This window comes from Salvia splendens, chromosome 3 (assembly GCF_004379255.2).
Source record: "Salvia splendens isolate huo1 chromosome 3, SspV2, whole genome shotgun sequence".
NCBI lineage: Eukaryota > Viridiplantae > Streptophyta > Magnoliopsida > Lamiales > Lamiaceae > Salvia > Salvia splendens.
In genome coordinates, this window is record NC_056034.1 from 3,352,128 (window position 1) to 3,369,741 (window position 17,614).

General features: G+C 38.1%; 2 protein-coding genes and 1 long non-coding RNA gene across 3 annotated transcripts; 2 read left to right on the forward strand and 1 right to left on the reverse strand.

Moving 5' to 3' along the window:
- Positions 1-3,372: 3,372 nt before the first annotated feature.
- On the forward strand, positions 3,373-6,550 carry LOC121793484 (NAC domain-containing protein 21/22-like). Its single transcript, XM_042191494.1, has 3 exons — positions 3,373-3,749; positions 4,899-5,164; positions 5,855-6,550. Exons 1-3 carry the CDS (start codon positions 3,581-3,583, stop codon positions 6,296-6,298), a joined length of 879 nt encoding a protein of 292 aa, XP_042047428.1. The 5' UTR covers positions 3,373-3,580; the 3' UTR covers positions 6,299-6,550.
- Positions 6,551-7,991: 1,441 nt separating this feature from the next.
- LOC121794546 (glucan endo-1,3-beta-glucosidase 8-like) lies at positions 7,992-9,569 on the forward strand. The gene is made up of 2 exons (XM_042192751.1): positions 7,992-8,311; positions 8,400-9,569. Exons 1-2 carry the CDS (start codon positions 7,992-7,994, stop codon positions 9,541-9,543), a joined length of 1,464 nt encoding a protein of 487 aa, XP_042048685.1. The 3' UTR covers positions 9,544-9,569.
- LOC121794547 lies at positions 8,152-17,532 on the reverse strand. Its single transcript, XR_006049310.1, has 3 exons — positions 17,451-17,532; positions 17,070-17,211; positions 8,152-8,261 (listed from the first exon to the last, which is right to left on the reverse strand). It is a non-coding gene; the product is annotated as an uncharacterized LOC121794547 (long non-coding RNA).
- Between the last annotated feature and the right edge of the window lie 82 nt (positions 17,533-17,614).

The following is a 17,614-nucleotide window of genomic DNA, read 5'->3' on the forward strand; positions in this document are numbered from 1 at the left end:
TATATGTGGAATTGTCTATAACGACATACCATTTGAAGGATAGAGATGTTCACGGTTCTAAAATTGTTGGTACCTGTATAAAAACTGTTGGAAAAGGGGCTTCACAACTCCGGTTCAGAGTCATGAACCACTGGTTTAGGTTCACAGACCCATAGTTCTTGTCCAGTTTCTATCTTTTTTTTCTTTTTCAAAAAAGGATTTTCTATGTTTTAACTTACACTTATAACTTATATTATTAATTTGAACAATAGAATGCTTAAATTAAATGTAAAGCTAAGGCAATAACAACAAAAATTGCAATTGTATTAATTTAAATTGATAAAGAGAATTAGTTGGCAAAGCAGATATTCTAGTTGGCTAAATTGGTGATGACTTTTAGCAATTTAACCTTAAATGTTGAGTCTATCTATGCTACCGACAATCATGATAAAGTTAGTCTAAATCTCATTGGGCTTATCCTAATGGCGAAGTCTCATTTTACAACTTAAAACGTAATTGTTGAAAATTTTAAATTTTTAATAAAATTTGAACCTTTTATATTAGAAAACGCCCGTAAATGCCATGTGTCCCATTTTCATTGTCCAACGGACATGCGGTGGCAGACATGCTCATGGATGCATAGGCGTGTCTGCACCCAACTTTACATGTAGTAGGTCGAAAATGGCATAAAGACTTACATTCTTGCAATGCATGTGATCCTTGCTATCCAATAAACAGATTGGATAAGGGTTGCCTGAAATGTGTTTTGTAATTTATATTGTGGTACAAAATAAGCCCTAACCTTATTTATGTTGGAATGAAATTATTGATGATGTGTAGCAGTTCACATCACATACGTACGAGTCATCAAGTATATATGATGTTTACGGCGTACATATATAATTATATTCATGAAAAAATAGCAACATAATTAACAAGTTCTGCCACATTCATGGTAACCTACTAATTAACATGACTATAATTGAATCATAATTATTTTGACTATTAATATTAATTTCCTGTACACTCCAAAAATAATTAGGTCATTAATTAATAATTTTCATTTTATTGCCTTGGTTCATAGTTTCGACGGAATTCTAGGGACATATGTATTATATATTAAATAATCACCAAATTAATTATAATATGACAGAATAAATGGACATTCACGAGTCATAGATATATGATATCATGAAGAAATGGGTACATGTGTGAATAATTTTTCCTTGGATATCGAAGAATCATTTTTCCTGAGGTTTCTAAGATATGCATATATATATATATATATATATATATATATATATATATATATATATATATATATATATATATATATATATATATATATATAGGGTTGTATTAAATACCAAACTAGTTTTAAACACTAAACGTCAAACACATCATTATATAATAATACAGAGTTCATTACAACTTTATTTGTAGTTCATTATAGGAAATTTTGAGATTTAAAAACAATGACATCATCATGCATAATTTAGAAATCTGAAGTTCATTATAAGTTTGTTATTAGTTCATTATAATGAACTCCATGTTATCATATAATGATGTTGTTCGGCGTTTAAGGTTTAAGAGTGGTTCTGTATTGATCACAATCATATATATATATATATATATATATATGGTGTAAAAACTGTATATTCAACCAAAATAAATTAGGCAAAAGTATTAAGTTGCTTAATTAGGGCTATGAAAATGATTTAATGTGAACATTGACACTAAGGAATATATCTGCTGATTAATTATAGATATGGGTTAACTAGTATAGAATTATAGATGTCTCAGCAAAATTATTGCTCACACAAGTGTGTAAATGGTGTGTTTGAGAGAGAGAGTCATCACTGTTGGAAAACTCCATATCAGAACATTCTGAGGCCCACACTTTAGGTGATGTAGATTGAGATTTTAGCTTAAATGGACTTCTCTTTTTTCTATGATTAGCATTCTACATCATCACATCGCTTCATCCTCAATTATTTGGTACCAGGAATACATATATGCAATCATTATATTTATTTCACAAATACAAATGCCACTAATCAAATTAGCTGTTTCACATGGTAATAAAATCATTAAGATAATCTCTTGTGGATAATACTCCATAAAAGAGTGCCATAATGTTGGCTGCCCACGTAAGGATTTTTTAAAATAAAATATAATCTAAAATATGCTAGATTTATTTAACACTAATAATATACAATTTCGATTTATTTAAAAGTTAAAGTATACTAAATCTATCTATTAAAGAAATGACGTGTGAACAGTCAGTCTTATTTTTCTATTTTGAAATTAATTCCAATTTATTTCTGAAAATTTTATCATCACTTTTTCATTTTATCCCTTCCATTTAGAAATATTTTCTCTCTTTTTTCTCATAATTGACTAATTTAGTAGTAGTATTTAAATATGTGTCATCCATGACTGAAACTGTTTTTACGGATAAATAAATAAGAATATTCATGCAACGAATTTGCATATTTTAATTAATGTACTGACTTGCACCCAATCGAGACCATTGGATCCTCTATTTAACGGCGGTAATAAAGCTGGGGAAGAGCTAAACCCCAACCAACTAATTTTTGGAGTTTAAAATTATCGAATTTTCATTTTTTTTAATATGTTGTTGTGATATAAATAACGGGAGCTAGGCCCCCCTCCCAAGTATTATATGGGGGCAAAATATGTTGAACAATTTATTAAACATTTAAAAAAGTTACAGGATAAATCATTTTCTTACATTTACTTATATATTGCAACATAATACCGAAGCTTTTTTTTGCAAATCCAATAGAGTCCCTCATTTAATTGTGAGTATCATTTTTTGTACTCTCTTTTCATAGACTTGTAATATGGAAGATTTATTTATCCTATATTGAGTCACATGAAAAATTACTCATGAAAATTGTGGAGTACCTACCCTATATTGAGTCACATGAAAAATGACTTTTTGAAATCTCAAACTCAACAATATTCCTCAATTCGAATTTATCGGCAGCCTTGCAAAGTTGCAATACAACGGAAAAGTATAGTAGTAGTAGTATTTAATAATTACCTCTATAATATTTTATTTAGAAATATATATATATATATATATATGGATATTAATCAATAAAGCATTAAATATTGTTGAGGAGTGTGGGGTTGTTATGTCCTGTAGCAAATCTAGCTAAAATAATTTTGAATTATCCTAGATTAGTTGGTTAAGCATTCTCTAACCTGATGTCCACATAAACACTAATTTCTTGTGGGTTTGGTTTTCTTTATAGCACTAACTAACTTAAAGAAGCATCAACCCCTACAATAATTCTAAACTTATCTTGGATTTAATTTCTCATTCATCATTCATCAAATATAGTTACATATATTATGATATACATACATAAACGCGTGACTTTGCCAGCCTCCTTGTCTCCACCGCTCTCTAGAAAAATGGAAAAAAGCTTGCTCCACCTTTTTCCCTGAAAAACCTACTTTTTCCTTGACAAAGAATCAACCTTTTTGTATTCATATATATAAATATACTCCATATTTCTACAACACATACAATTAAATTAATTGCTCTATCTTTCTCTCTCTAATTAGAATGGGTCTGAGAGACATCGGGCATTCATTGCCACCAGGATTTAGGTTTTATCCGAGTGATGAAGAGCTGGTTTGCCATTATCTTCGAAAAAAGATTGCAAACGAGCAACTTCTTAGAGGCACTTTAGTTGAAATCGATCTTCATACTTGTGAGCCATGGCAGCTACCTGGTATGTCTATCACCTCTTCATTTTTTGGATTTTTCTCTCAGTTTTTATGTCAATTTTTAGTGTAACCAATTTACCTATTAAAAATAGATACTCCATATCACTTCTTCTTCTTCTTCTTCTTTGAAAAATATATAAAAGCAAAATATCAAAGTTGAAATTATACGGTGCATGCATTTTATCTCGTATTTTCTGAAAGGAGATTTATACTAAAAACCAATTCAGAAATAAATATATCTATCAGCCAATTAAATTGGGAAGTTCTCAGTTCAAACAATTGGACTCAAAAGTTGTTTAGTAATTAATGCTAAAGAATTTGCAGTCCTATTTCCGGATCTATGAGCATGTGAGAATCATTAATTTTTTTTGAGGAACTTCCGAGATTTTATTCTTTTACTTTTGGTCTTTCAAAAGATTTACTAATAAATTAATATATTCATTTAATTTGAAGATTAATTACTTTAAACAATGGTTTTAATGTTGATCTCTTTCCTATTTTCATCAAGTTAATCAATTGTGAAAAGAAAAAAAAGTTCATAGAGGCCGGGGTCACATTTTCTGTGCTTTCACTCTGGTTTGATGATTCTCGTTACTCTTTTAGTGATTTTTATATAGAATAATAAATCAGTTTTCGGAAAATATATCATTTCTTTTAAGGTAAGCTAGTGAAGAAATTAAATATTCCTTTCGGCTGTCGCTATCAAAATAATACTATTAGGAATACAAATTTTTATTTTACTGATGCAATGAATCATGTCGGTTATAAGTTGCGATCACTTGAAAATAAATACATATACGTATTGACATGACATACATGGGTACGTATATACATGAACGTACATAATAATTTACTTTAATAAAGTTTGTGATGAAGCATGGATTATGGAGCTTGTAGGAGAAGCCAAGAACTGTCGATAACGACACTTATTTGTTGATTAATTTAATGTGAGTACATTGGCCATTGAGAATCTGTTATAATGATTCATAACTCTCATCACATTAAAAGAAACAACATATCATGATATATGAGGCTAATGTAGTGTACTAGGTTTCCAATTCCATGTCCCAAACATAACTAGCACGTGTTGTACTTAAATTTAATTTTAAATGTTCTTGCAAGCTCTTGAGTTTTAACAATGTGGTAATTTTCAGATATGGCGAAATTGAACTCAAAGGAGTGGTACTTCTTTAGCTTCCGTGATCGGAAATATGCAACCGGATACAGGACCAACCGGGCCACGATCTCCGGCTACTGGAAGGCCACCGGCAAGGACCGGGTCGTGCTCGACCCGGTCAGCCGGGACATTGTGGGGATGAGAAAAACTCTAGTTTTTTACAAGAATAGGGCACCCAATGGGGTTAAAACTGGATGGATCATGCATGAATTTCGCCTTGAGAACCCTCATATGCCTCCTAAGGTTAGTATATAATTTAATTTATTTTTATCTTATAATTCTATCTAAAAAACTAACTTTGATATGAGATCCTCTATTTTATAGTAGTACTTGAAATCTTCTATCCCATTTTTTGGTATTTCACTCACGCAATGTTAGTTTTTCAAATTATTTTCTTCAATCTAAAGTTCTAGCATGTGTTTTTGTTTAATTTTACAAATATCAATTAGGATTTACAAATAGCATTTAATTTCATTTCACTATTACGATTTATTATTCTATAATTAGAGTGTATTTTCTGTATTTAGATTGCTTCAATTTATATAAATGCTTGGTATCATAAAAAAAATTAATTTTATTATATTTAATTTGAATCGTGGAAGCTACTGGGAATTTGGATATAGAATCTGAATCGATATTATTGCATTTACACCCAATTTTATTTTCATATTTTACTTTAATCTTAATAATAAACATGCGCAGGACACTGTTTCTAACAGAATAATCCATTTATTATAATTTAATTTGCTAGAAATATTACGTTAGCACAAAGCTTCTCAAATACTAAAGGAATTGTACTTTAAATATTCTCTGTCCACTTTAACGGGTGAAGAAAAATGTAGTTACCTTAATTTTGCCAAAAAAAAACCACATATTTAAATTATGTGTAACAAATTTGCTAACCGATTGATATTTTGTGGTCATCATTCACAGGAAGACTGGGTATTATGCAGAGTATTTTATAAATCAAGTAGCAACCCACAAAATTTGTATGATCATTCTACAGCTGGTGACACTTCTCCTAATTTGGCTGCATCACCAACAAGTGAACACGCCTTGCTCAATAATGATGCTCATCAAAACATTATCACCTCTTTCTATCAACCCCAAAACCCTAACCTTAACCATAACCCTAGCACCTCCCTCGGCCTATCGCCCGTTCACTCAGAATATATGCATATGTGCCCCGATGAGCGTGACAAGGATGTTGCGACTCATCCATTGGCCTCCAATCTTCTTAATCACAGAATGATCGAGACCAAGTGCGAGGGTGACTATGGATTCTTGTTCGATATGAGCATAGACTACTCGAACGGTGTAGCCTCTTATCTGGAGGATGCTAGATTTGATCATGGCAGCAGCTCGGTTTTTATATGAATTATGTGTGAATGTATATATGTATGTATGTAACATTTATTTATATACTTGATTCATCTAGTAAACTGGAGTAGATGTAGAATTAAGGGGCATTTGTGGATTTGTAATTAAGAATTTATGTGGTAGTTAGTATGTGATATTTAGGTGGGGAAATATATATGAGTGAGATGTGTATATGTGTTTTAGAAAAAAAAATGAATTGAATTTGTTAGGTTGTAATAGTTCAGAATTTGTAATTTGTAATTTGTGTCACTTGCTTTTGTTCGTACAAGTTTATCAGAATTTGCCATTGATTCAATTAATGAGTGGGAGTACTACTTGTTTATAACTTCATGTTGCTCCCATTTCAAATAAAGTAACAACACTGCTTATAAATTCTTCTTCTCCATATGTCTGTTGTAGCTCCTTAGTTATATATAGACTATAGTGAACAGAGAAAGCAACATCTATACTATACAGCACAAATTGATTTACGCCATAATGAAATCAAACTAACCAAAGGTCGAGCTTCGAAGTATATACTTATTAGGGTGTATTTGATACATCGAAAAGTGAAGACAAGTCTTGTTTTTTTTAGTTTATCCAATGTTTAATAAGAAAAGCTAAGAAAAATCATTTTTTAACTTAACTTCATCTTCTTACTATTTCTCTGTTTTAAGTACCGGATGCATGCCCCAATTAAATATATAGGTGGAGCTACATAGGGGAATAGGCTATGCTCTGAGCAGTTTATACTTTATACTTTCATCTAATTAGCATTCTTACACCTTCTTAGTATAAAACACATCACAAATCACATTCCTTAGATAATTGGATTGGATAGTTGTGATAAGCATAGCCGAGCTACATTATTAGACTAAAAATCTACATTATTAGACTAAAATGCTATACATTATCAGTTGAGGTACATTATAAAACTAAAAATCTACATTATTAGATGACATGTGACATTAATCTAACCGTTAGATAACAAGATCCAATTAATTGGGCTGACAAAGTGTTTTATGTTTTACATATATTTAGAGTTGAGATATGAATGCATCTTGTACATATATATTATACATTCATAATATAAATTTATTCAGGTGCTAAAACAACTAATGTTGTTGGTGTTGGTGTGTGTCTCATGTCTTTCTAAATTTTAATTTTTTACAAATTCATTCTTGTTTAGTTTTTTCTCCCTATTTTGATGCACGTCAGAAAATCTTTTTTTTTCGAGTATGTTTGTAACAATTATTAGTAAAATACTAAAATTACATTTGATTACAATCTTGATTATATGATTGGCATTTTGGTAGTTTTAAGAGTAAAATGCACTGTTGGCTAAAAAAACACTTCCTTTCTATTTACTTTTATTATTATTATTATTATTATTATTATTATTATTATTGACCAAATTTTATATATCTTGCAGCAGTATCGATTTAGATTTTCTAAAAAGTTATATTATCTGGTGGTCTGACTAATAGCCTGAAATCAAGAGAAATAGTCACCTCACAACATATTCCCACCGAAAAAAGGCAGTATCGAACTTGCACATAAAATCTTGCAAACAAATCAACAAAGGTCTCATATTTCTTTTCCCATTCCAAACATTCTTTTGTGGGAAAAGAAACTTAAAAAATTGTAAAAAAAGTGTTCCTAAACAAATTAGGCTCGTAAAGGAGAAATTATCTCCTGCGAGCCTAATTTGATGGCTTCCAAAACGATCCCTTTTGTATATTTGTTAATGATTTTGATGGCAAAGACAGATGTAGATGCCGTAATAGGCGTAAACTGGGGAAGAGAGAGTGCTCAGAGATTGATACCATCACAAGTTGTGGATTTGTTGTTGCAAAATGGGGTGAAAGAGGCTCGAATATACTCCTCCATGGACGATTTATTGAAGGCTTTCGTCGGTAGTGGCATCGGTCTCTCGTTGACCGCCTTCGATACAACCGTCCTCCAAGACTACAACCAATGCCTGAAATGGGTCCAGAGAAGAATGCCTTATTTCAACGACTCCAGCGTTAGGTAACGCCATTTACATAAAAAAAATAAACACTAGTCCATATTAATTTAACCTGGAAAACATAGATTTATTTATTTTATTTGCATGCAGACGGGTATACGTTGGAGTCTCTCCATTTATGCTGGGATTGTCGAACAACAAAGCTGGACTGAAGCAAAATATGAAAGTTATGTACAATTTACAAAAGGCATTGAATGATGCTGATTGGGGGCGTCAAGTTAAGGCGCTCTTCTCGCATTCTAGCACCGAGTTGAAGCCCAACATCACGAAGCCTTCAGAGGCCGAGTTCCTCGACGAGATCAAGCCGGAGATGGAGGAGACCCTTCGCTTCCTCGAGCTGAACAACGCCCCATTTGTGGTGGACATGATCCCGCCAATCGAATTGGAGAAGTACAAGTTGGATCCGAGCTTCGCTTTCGTGGGGGAGTCAACCCAAGTCATCAAGGACGTGAACGGGGCCATCTACACAAACATCTTCGAGTTCATGTACGACGCCTATGTCTGGGCTCTCATCAAGCTCAAGGCACCCAAACTCAAGATCATCGTCGGCCAAGTTGGTTGGCCCAGCGACTGCTACGCCCGCGGTAATGCCTCCACCGTGGAGCGATTCTTCAAAGGCCTACTCCCATATGTGTCGAGCAAAAAGGGGACCCCGCTCCGCCCTGGTGCCCCCATCGACACTTTCGTCCATGCACTTACCGACGAAAATAAAACGCCCAACAATTTCATGCGCCATTTCGGGATCTACCGCTCCAACGGGAAACCTAAATTCAAGATCGACCTGACGGGTTTAGGTCGGGATATTTACCCATCATCGGCCAAGGGGATCATGAAGATGCCAGAGCGGTGGTGTGTCTTCAATGGGAATCGGGCAGACTACCCTATGGTGGAAAAGCAACTCAAATACGCCTGCAAGAACAGTGATTGTAGTAGTGTATCACCGGGCAGTTCTTGCAGCGACCTCAGTCCCAACCAGATCGTATCGTTCGCGTTCAACATGTATTTCCAGTTTAAATTTCAAGACGAGAGTGCTTGCCACTTTAACGGCCTAAGCTACATCACAGTCGAGAATCCGTCAACGCCCACGTGCATGTTCCCTATAGAAGTGGTCCGAGGCCAGCAAGAAAATTACTATTATAAACCAATCCCCAAGGCCAAAGGACACCATCAGAGCCCTAATTGTGTTGTCTCTCTGTTTTTGCTTTCACTAGTGGGGGCATTGTTTTGGAACTGATATACTACATTACACATAGCATGGAAGTTTTGCATATCTCGTTTGTTATTTCATCACATATGCAATGTGTAGAATGTTGGTTTCTGGATTACAAGAGATAACAGAACCGGGCGTAATACAACCCAAAAGAAAGGAAAAGGAGGAACTGAACTTAAAAAATTACAACGTAGAATCGAAACTACTAAACCAGTATGAATAGCCGAGTCGAGGAAGCCTCTTCCCGCAAGACGAGATACGCCCCGGTAGTGCTCTTCGGTTTGGCGTGTCGTCCCCAAAGGTAAAACGGCTACGTCTCTATTGATGCAGCACCGCAATCAGTAGAGCTCCGGCGAACGGGATGGAGGAGAGGGCAGAGCTTCGACAGAAAACAATGCAGAGAGAGGGAGAGAGCTTATGATGCAGAATGCTTGTATGTGTGTCTCCTAATGCAGTGGTATGGCTAGCCTATTTATAGGCCAAGCCACCATGCAGGGTCAACCAGCCATTGAAGGCTCATCATGGCAAATTCGTAACCGACGTCGGTTACAGGCGTGTGGCTGGAGTGTGCCATCCGTGTGTAGAGCGTGTGGATTTCTCACGTGGCAGCCGTGATTGTGCCTCGCTTGACGACGTGTCAAGCCACTTGGATTGCTGACTCGGCGGTGGTCCAAAAAGAATAATTTGGGCCAAGCCCCAAGCCCAAAGACCACCCAAAAACCAATTGCCAAGATCCAAGTTCAAGTCCAAGTCCAAGATCGAGATCGAGATCGAGATCGAGATCGGGATCGGGCCCGGAGACCACCCAAAGACCAATTGCCAAGATCCAAGTCCAAGTCCAAGTCCAAGTCCAAGATCGAGATCGAGATCGAGATCGGGCCCGGGCCCGAGGCCCGCGGCCCGCGGCCGCGAGCACGGGCTCGGGCTCGGGCTCGGGCTCGGGCTCGGGCTCGGGCTCAGGCTCGGGCTCGGGCGGGCGGGCGGGCGGCGGGGGCGCGCGCGTGTGCGTGTGTGGGCTCTTTCACCCATCTTGGTCCACTATAATTATTAAGTAACATAAAGTCACTTAATTTATACACATTAAAAGATGTGTTAATCCTCCAATGTGGGATAATTAACACTAGTTAATTATTCCCTAAGCTCCAACTCCAAGCTTTAATTAAAAGCTAATTATGCCCAACTTTAATCCACTATTTCTCACTCACCGGAAATCGGATTTGAGGAAGTGAATATACTACATTTATCTACGTAAAATGTAGATCGACGCTATGTCATTTAATTTCACAAAATTAAATGTCTCGTCACATTTATTATTTGGTCAATATCCATTGACCGGGCATATTTAATCCATGATTTTTACAATCCCCCACATGAGTGGAAATAGCCGAATGCATATGCATGCAGACACAAGCTCAACCCTCGAGAGGTATATAAGCATAAGGATAGGTAGTTGTTGGCTTTGAACCTTCCATAGTCGACACCATCGGATACACAGGCGGCTTAGTAGCGCAATGCTTTGAACTAATCCCCCACGGCGTGCACCGAGACAATGGTGTTAACGCTTAAACACCTCAACCTCATCCGTTCTCACGTTTTGTGTCCATTGCGGTCTTGGACACCACTTTGGATTCATAAGTGTGTTTTATGAAGCGACCACACTTCACACTTACATAGGTGATTCTTAGTCAAGTACCTTGCCATACTTGGTCTCTTTGAGAATTCCATCTCTTTGACATTCTTAAGAACCATTAGAAGTCATAGACTTGGCCTTTTACCACTAGGCAAGTTCTCCAACACTCTATTGCTTTCTAGGGAATAGATATAGTTGAGTGTTTCTCATGAACCTCATAGCTTAGTTGTCCCTTTGAACCAAGTTCTTGGGATCTCCAGTCATCATGGTTGGGTTACCGCTATGATAATTCTTTAGTTTGTGGATTTCAAACCCATTCCCTCTAGCAACTTATTCATTTGATCACGGTTTAACCCTTTGGTTAGCGGATCCGCTAGATTATCTATTGACTTCACATAGTCAATTGTAATCACGCCAGTTGTGATCAAATGTCTCACGGTGTTATGTCGTCGACGTATATGTCGAGACTTACCGTTATAGAAACCATTGTTTGCCCTTCCAATAGCCGATTGGCTATCGCAGTGGATTAGCACTGGTGGCACTGGCTTAGACCAACATGGAATGTCTTCAAGGAAGTTCTTAAGCCACTCGGCTTCCTCACCAGCCTTATCCAAGGCAATGAACTCCGATTCCATTGTTGATCGGGCTATACAGGTCTGTTTTGTGGATTTCCACGATACAGCACCACCCCCAATAGTAAAGACATATCCACTTGTTGAAAGTGAGTCTCTATTATCGGATATCCAATTGGCATCGCAGTACCCTTCAAGTACCGGGGGGTATCTCGAGAAGTGTAGCCCAAGATTTTGAGTATGTTTTAAATATCTCAAAACCCTCACAAGAGCTCTCCAATGCTCTTTGCTTGGATTGCTCGTGTAACGACTCAACTTGTTCACGGCGCAAGCAATGTCAGGTCGAGTGCAATTAGTTAAGTACATAATGCACCCGATGACCCGTGCATACTCTTCTTGTGCAAGGGGCTCGCCTTTGTTTTTGCTCAAGTGAACGTCGAGTTCAATTGGAGTCTTAACCGGTGCGCCATCATAGGCTTTGAATTTATTCAATATCTTCTCAACATAATGTGATTGTGTTAAGATGATTCCATCATTCATTCTTAGAATCTTCATTCCAAGAATTACATCGGCTAGACCCATGTCTTTCATGTCAAAGTTTCTCTTTAACATGGCCTTTGTATCGTTAATTACTTGAGTGTTGCTACCCAAGATTAACATATCATCAACGTAGAGACATTTGTCGCACTCGTTGATTTTAAACCCATTTGATAACATCACATTATCAAACTTCAAGTGCCACTGCAATGGAGCTTGTTTCAATCCATATAGGGACTTTACGAGCTTGCATACCTTTTTTCTCTTGTCCAGGTACTACAAACCCTTCGGGTTGTTCCATATAGATTTCATCTTCTAGTTCACCATTTAGAAACACGGTCTTTACATCCATTTGATGAATCTCAAGATTGTGCAATGCAGCAATAGCGAGAAGCACTCGTATAGATGTAATCCTTGTTACAGGTGAATAGGTATCGAAGAAGTCATGTCCTTCCTTTTGTTTAAAACCCTTTACTATTAATCGGGCTTTATACTTATCAACTGTTCCATCGGCCTTAAACTTTCTTTTAAGGACCCATTTGCATCCTAAAGGTTTAGCACCTTCGGGCAAATCAACCAACACCCACGTGTGGTTTAGCAAAATTGAATCAATTTCGCTTTGAACAGCCTCTCTCCAATGCAGCCCGTCTGGGCCAGCAAATGCTACTTTTATCGATGTTGGTTCTTCATCCAACATGAAAGCAATGTAGTCAGGACCAAAAGTTTTTGGTGTTCTGACTCTATTACCACGTCTTAGTACTGTATCTTTTGGATCGGGCCTTGCACGCTTGCGCGATTCAGGTTCCGCATCTGCTGATTTAGAACTAGTGGCTTCTTCTTCCACTAGTTTAGAACTAGTGGCTTCTTCAATTCTTGTCTCAGAATTGGTTGAGACCTTTTCCTTGTCTTTGCAAGGAAATGTATTTTCGAGAAATACAGCATTCCTCGACTCAATTGTTGTTCCTACTGTGATATTCGATATTTCAGACTTGTGAACAACAAATCGATATGCACTACTGTTAAGTGCATATCCAATGAAGATGCAATCAACCGTCTTAGGTCCGATTGTAACTTCTTTGGGCGGAGGAACCATCACCTTTGCCAAACACCCCCACACTTTGAGGTATTTGTAGGATGGCTTCCTTCCCTTCCACAACTCATAAGGAGTGACATCTTTTCCTTTGAGAGGAATCTTATTCAAGATATAGTTGGCTGTCAAAACAGCTTCCCCCCACATGTTATGTGGTAATCCTGAAGTTAGAAGCAGTGCATTCATCATCTCTTTTAGAGTTCGATTTTTGCGTTCTGCAACACCATTAGATTGTGGTGAATATGGAGCAGTTGTTTGATGAATTATACCACTTGCGTTGCATAACTCCTCAAATGGGGCTACATATTCTCCTCCTTTATCGCTTCGAATCATTTTGATTTTACAACCAAGTTGATTCTCAACTTCGTTCTTATAATTTTTGAACGCCTCTATTGCTTCATCTTTACTTCTTAAAAGATAAATGTAGCAATATCTTGTGCAATCATCTATGAAAGTGATAAAGTACTTTTTACCACCTCTTGTTTGCACCATCTTTAAATCATATACATCCGTGTGAATTAATTCAAGGGGTTTTGTGCTTCGTTCAACCGAATGAAACGGCAACTTAGTCATTTTTGCTTCAAGAAAAATTTCACATTTATCTTGGATATCCAATTCATTAGCCTTTAGTAAATCTAAATTTACTAATCTTTTAATGGCTTTTGAATTTACATGTCCCAATCTACAATGCCACAAATTTGAAGACTCGGTCAAATAAGAGGAAGTAGATGCTTTATTCTTATTAGCCAATGGCTTTGGAACACGCAGTGTTGCTACACTAAGCTTAAAAAGTCCATCGGTTACATAACCTTTTCCGAGGGACTTCCCAAACTTATACAATGCAAACCTATCGGATTCAAATACAAGTTAAAAACCCTTATTCACTAGTATTGATCCTGAAACTAGGTTCTTCCGGATGTCCGGAACGTGCAGCGCATCCTTCAAGGTGATTGAGACGCCAGACGTCATCTTGAGGATTACATCACCAACTCCGAGGATTTCAGATGAGGCTTGATTCCCCATGTTTATCTTTCTCCCTTCAACGTTGTTGTAGGTGGAGAACATACTTCTATCTGCGCAGACGTGTGCAGTAGCGCCGGTATCAATATACCAGCCACCCTTGTTGTTGTTAACAAGGTTGACCTCTTCAGTGACCACAGCAATGAGGTCGTTCTCATCCCAGTCCTTGAACTCCTTCTCAACGACGTGGGCAGCCGGCTTCTTCTTCTTGCTACGGCAGTCTTTAGCAAAGTGGCCTGGTTTGCCACACTTGTAGCAGTCGCCTTCAAACTTCTTTGAAGGCTGCTTTCCCTTCCCTTTGTCGTTTGGACGGTTTGGGCGAGGGCGTTTGTTGGAGGGACCGCCCCGCTCCAACAGGTTGGCTTTGGCTTCATTTGGGGTGAAGCCCTTAGCCTTTTGATCACTTTTGCGCACGTCGGCCTCAACGCGCAACTTCACGATCAAGTCTTCAAAGGTCATCTGCTTTCGCTTGTGCTTGAGATAACTCTTGAAGTCCTTCCAACTTGGAGGGAGTTTGTCAATGATCGTGCACCTTAGGAACTTATCGGGCAAGGTCATCCCTTCAGCCACTAAGGAGTGGATGATCATTTGGAGCTCTTGGACTTGTCCATGATGGGTCGAGAGTCGACCATCTTGTAGTCCATAAACTTGGATGCTACAACCTGTTCAGTCCCTGCAGCATTGTCTATGCTATATTTCTTCTCTAGGCTCTCCCACATTTGTTTAGATGTGGTTACATTGGAGTATACATTATAGAGGCTATCATCTAATGCACTTAAAATAAAATTTTTACATAGATAATCCCCTTTTCTCCAAGCTTCATAGTCCGCCATGACTTCGAGCCTAGTCTCTTGGTCACTTGGCGCGGGCGGCTCGTTTTCCGTGAGGAAGTTGGCGACGCCCAATGTTGTCAGGTAGAACAACATCTTCTGGTACCACCGCTTGAAGTCAGATCCTCCAAACTTTGGTGGCTTCTCAGCGGGTGGCATCATTCTTGGTGCCATAGGTGCCGCACTTGGTCCATTGAAGGAACCAATTCCATTGCCCCCGAAGGAGCCAACAACTTGGTTGGGCATAGAGCCCTCCATGTTCGTGTTGGGCATAGTGCCCCCCACATTCGTGTTGGGCATAGTGCCCCCCACATTCGTGTTGATCCCGGAAGATCCAACACCAGTATTGAGCCCGAAGGCACCAACACCCGATCCATTAAAGGATCCGAAGGAACCACTAAAAGTGGAACCAACCGAACCACCAAAGGTGGAACCAGTGGACGCCCCGAAGGGGTTGTCCCAAACCCAAGGGACGGTGGATGAGGCAGCTGGGAAGCCGGGGGTTGGCATCATCGAGGGAATCGATGAAGTGTTGACCGGTCCAGTGGTCGCCATGGTGGAGGGAATGGCGGCGGTGGTGGTGGCAGCAGCGTTGTTGGATTCAGTCGACATCTCCAGCAAAGGTTTTAATTGTTTCGAAAGTTTTAGTTCAGTTTAGGAGGTCCAAATCCCTTCAAAGGCAAGTTATCTCGTCTTGCGATTGTTGGTTTCTGGATTACAAGAGATAACAGAATCGGGCGTAATACAACCCAAAAGAAAGGAAAAGGAGGAACTGAACTTAAAAAATTACAACGTAGAATTGAAACTACTAAACCAGTATGAAAAGCCGAGTCGAGGAGGCCTCTTCCCGCAAGACGAGATACGCCCCGGTAGTGCTCTTCGGTTTGGCGTGTCGTCCCCAAAGGTAAAACGGCTACGTCTCTATTGATGCAGCACCGCAATCAGTAGAGCTCCGGCGAACGGGATGCAGCCACCATGCAGGGTCAACCAGCGATTGAAGGCTCATCATGGCAAATTCGTAACCGACGTCGGTTACAGGCGTGTGGCTGGAGTGTGCCACCCCGTGTGTAGAGCGTGTGGATTTCTCACGTGGCAGCCGTGACTGTGCCTCGCTTGACGACGTGTCAAGCCACTTGGATTGCTGACTCGGCGGTGGTCCAAAAAGAATAGTTTGGGTCAAGCCCCAAGCCAAAGTCCAAGTCCAAGTCCAAGATCACCCACAGACCAATTGCCAAGTCCAAGTCCAAGTCCAAGTCCAAGTCCAAGATCAAGATCAAGATCGAGATCGGGATCGGGCCCGCGACCGCGAGCACGGGCTCGGGCTCGGGCGGGCGGGCGGCGGCGGCGCGCGCGTGTGCACGCGTGTGGGCTCTTTCACCCATCTTGGTCCACTATAATTATTAAGTAACATAAAGTCACTTAATTTATACACATTAAAAGATGTGTTAATCCTTCAATGTGAGATAATTAACACTAGTTAATTATTCCCTAAGCTCCAACTCCAAGCTTTAATTAAAAGCTAATTATGCCCAACTTTAATCCACTATTTCTCACTCACCGGAAATCGGATTTGAGAAAGTGAATATACTACATTTATCTACGTAAAATGTAGATCGACGCTATGTCATTTAATTTCACAAAATTAAATGTCTCGTCACATTTATTATTTGGTCAATATTCATTGACCGGGCATATTTAATCCATGATTTTTACATAGAATGACATCATCATTATAAATGTATGTAATGTTTTTTGAAAAATATTCATAGCAATAAAAGGGAAACTTCAAATGTAAGTGAGAACCAATTTAATGCAGATTGTATGATAAGGAGGAACAGATATTTAATGAAAAGACAAGAGATAAAAATTACCTTCTGTTTACCCAAACTCTTTGAAGGTTGAACTGCCAAGATAAATCATTAGGAGGTATCCCTTAAGAAAGGAGGAGGAGGCAGAAGTCACCTTCATGTAAGTCGAGATGCCAGAACGAAAATGGCTTTCGCAAATGTGTGCCTGAATACAAGTAAAGTAAGGTTCATATATATGCACATAGTCACATAGATATATGCACTTATTTAACAGTTCAAAGATCTAAAGTATGTATATATATGCTCCGAATACATTGGATTCTATAGAAGTCTTCCGATTTAACATCTATAGCTATAGTGTAGCCGTATCAGTGTGTGTGTCTCATCTTTGTGCGTGTTTATGAAGGAGAAAGGGGGAAAGAAAATTGGATATTGATTTGGTACCTTTTCACAAGCAAAACTTTTGAAGTAAGAAATGGAAAAATGGAGGCATAGACAAGTCATCTGTGACTGCTGTTAACAAAATATCTATAGGCTGGTCAGTCCAGAATTTCAATTTTATACTAGTACATGCCAACAAACAACCAACACATAAGGGTGTCCACTAT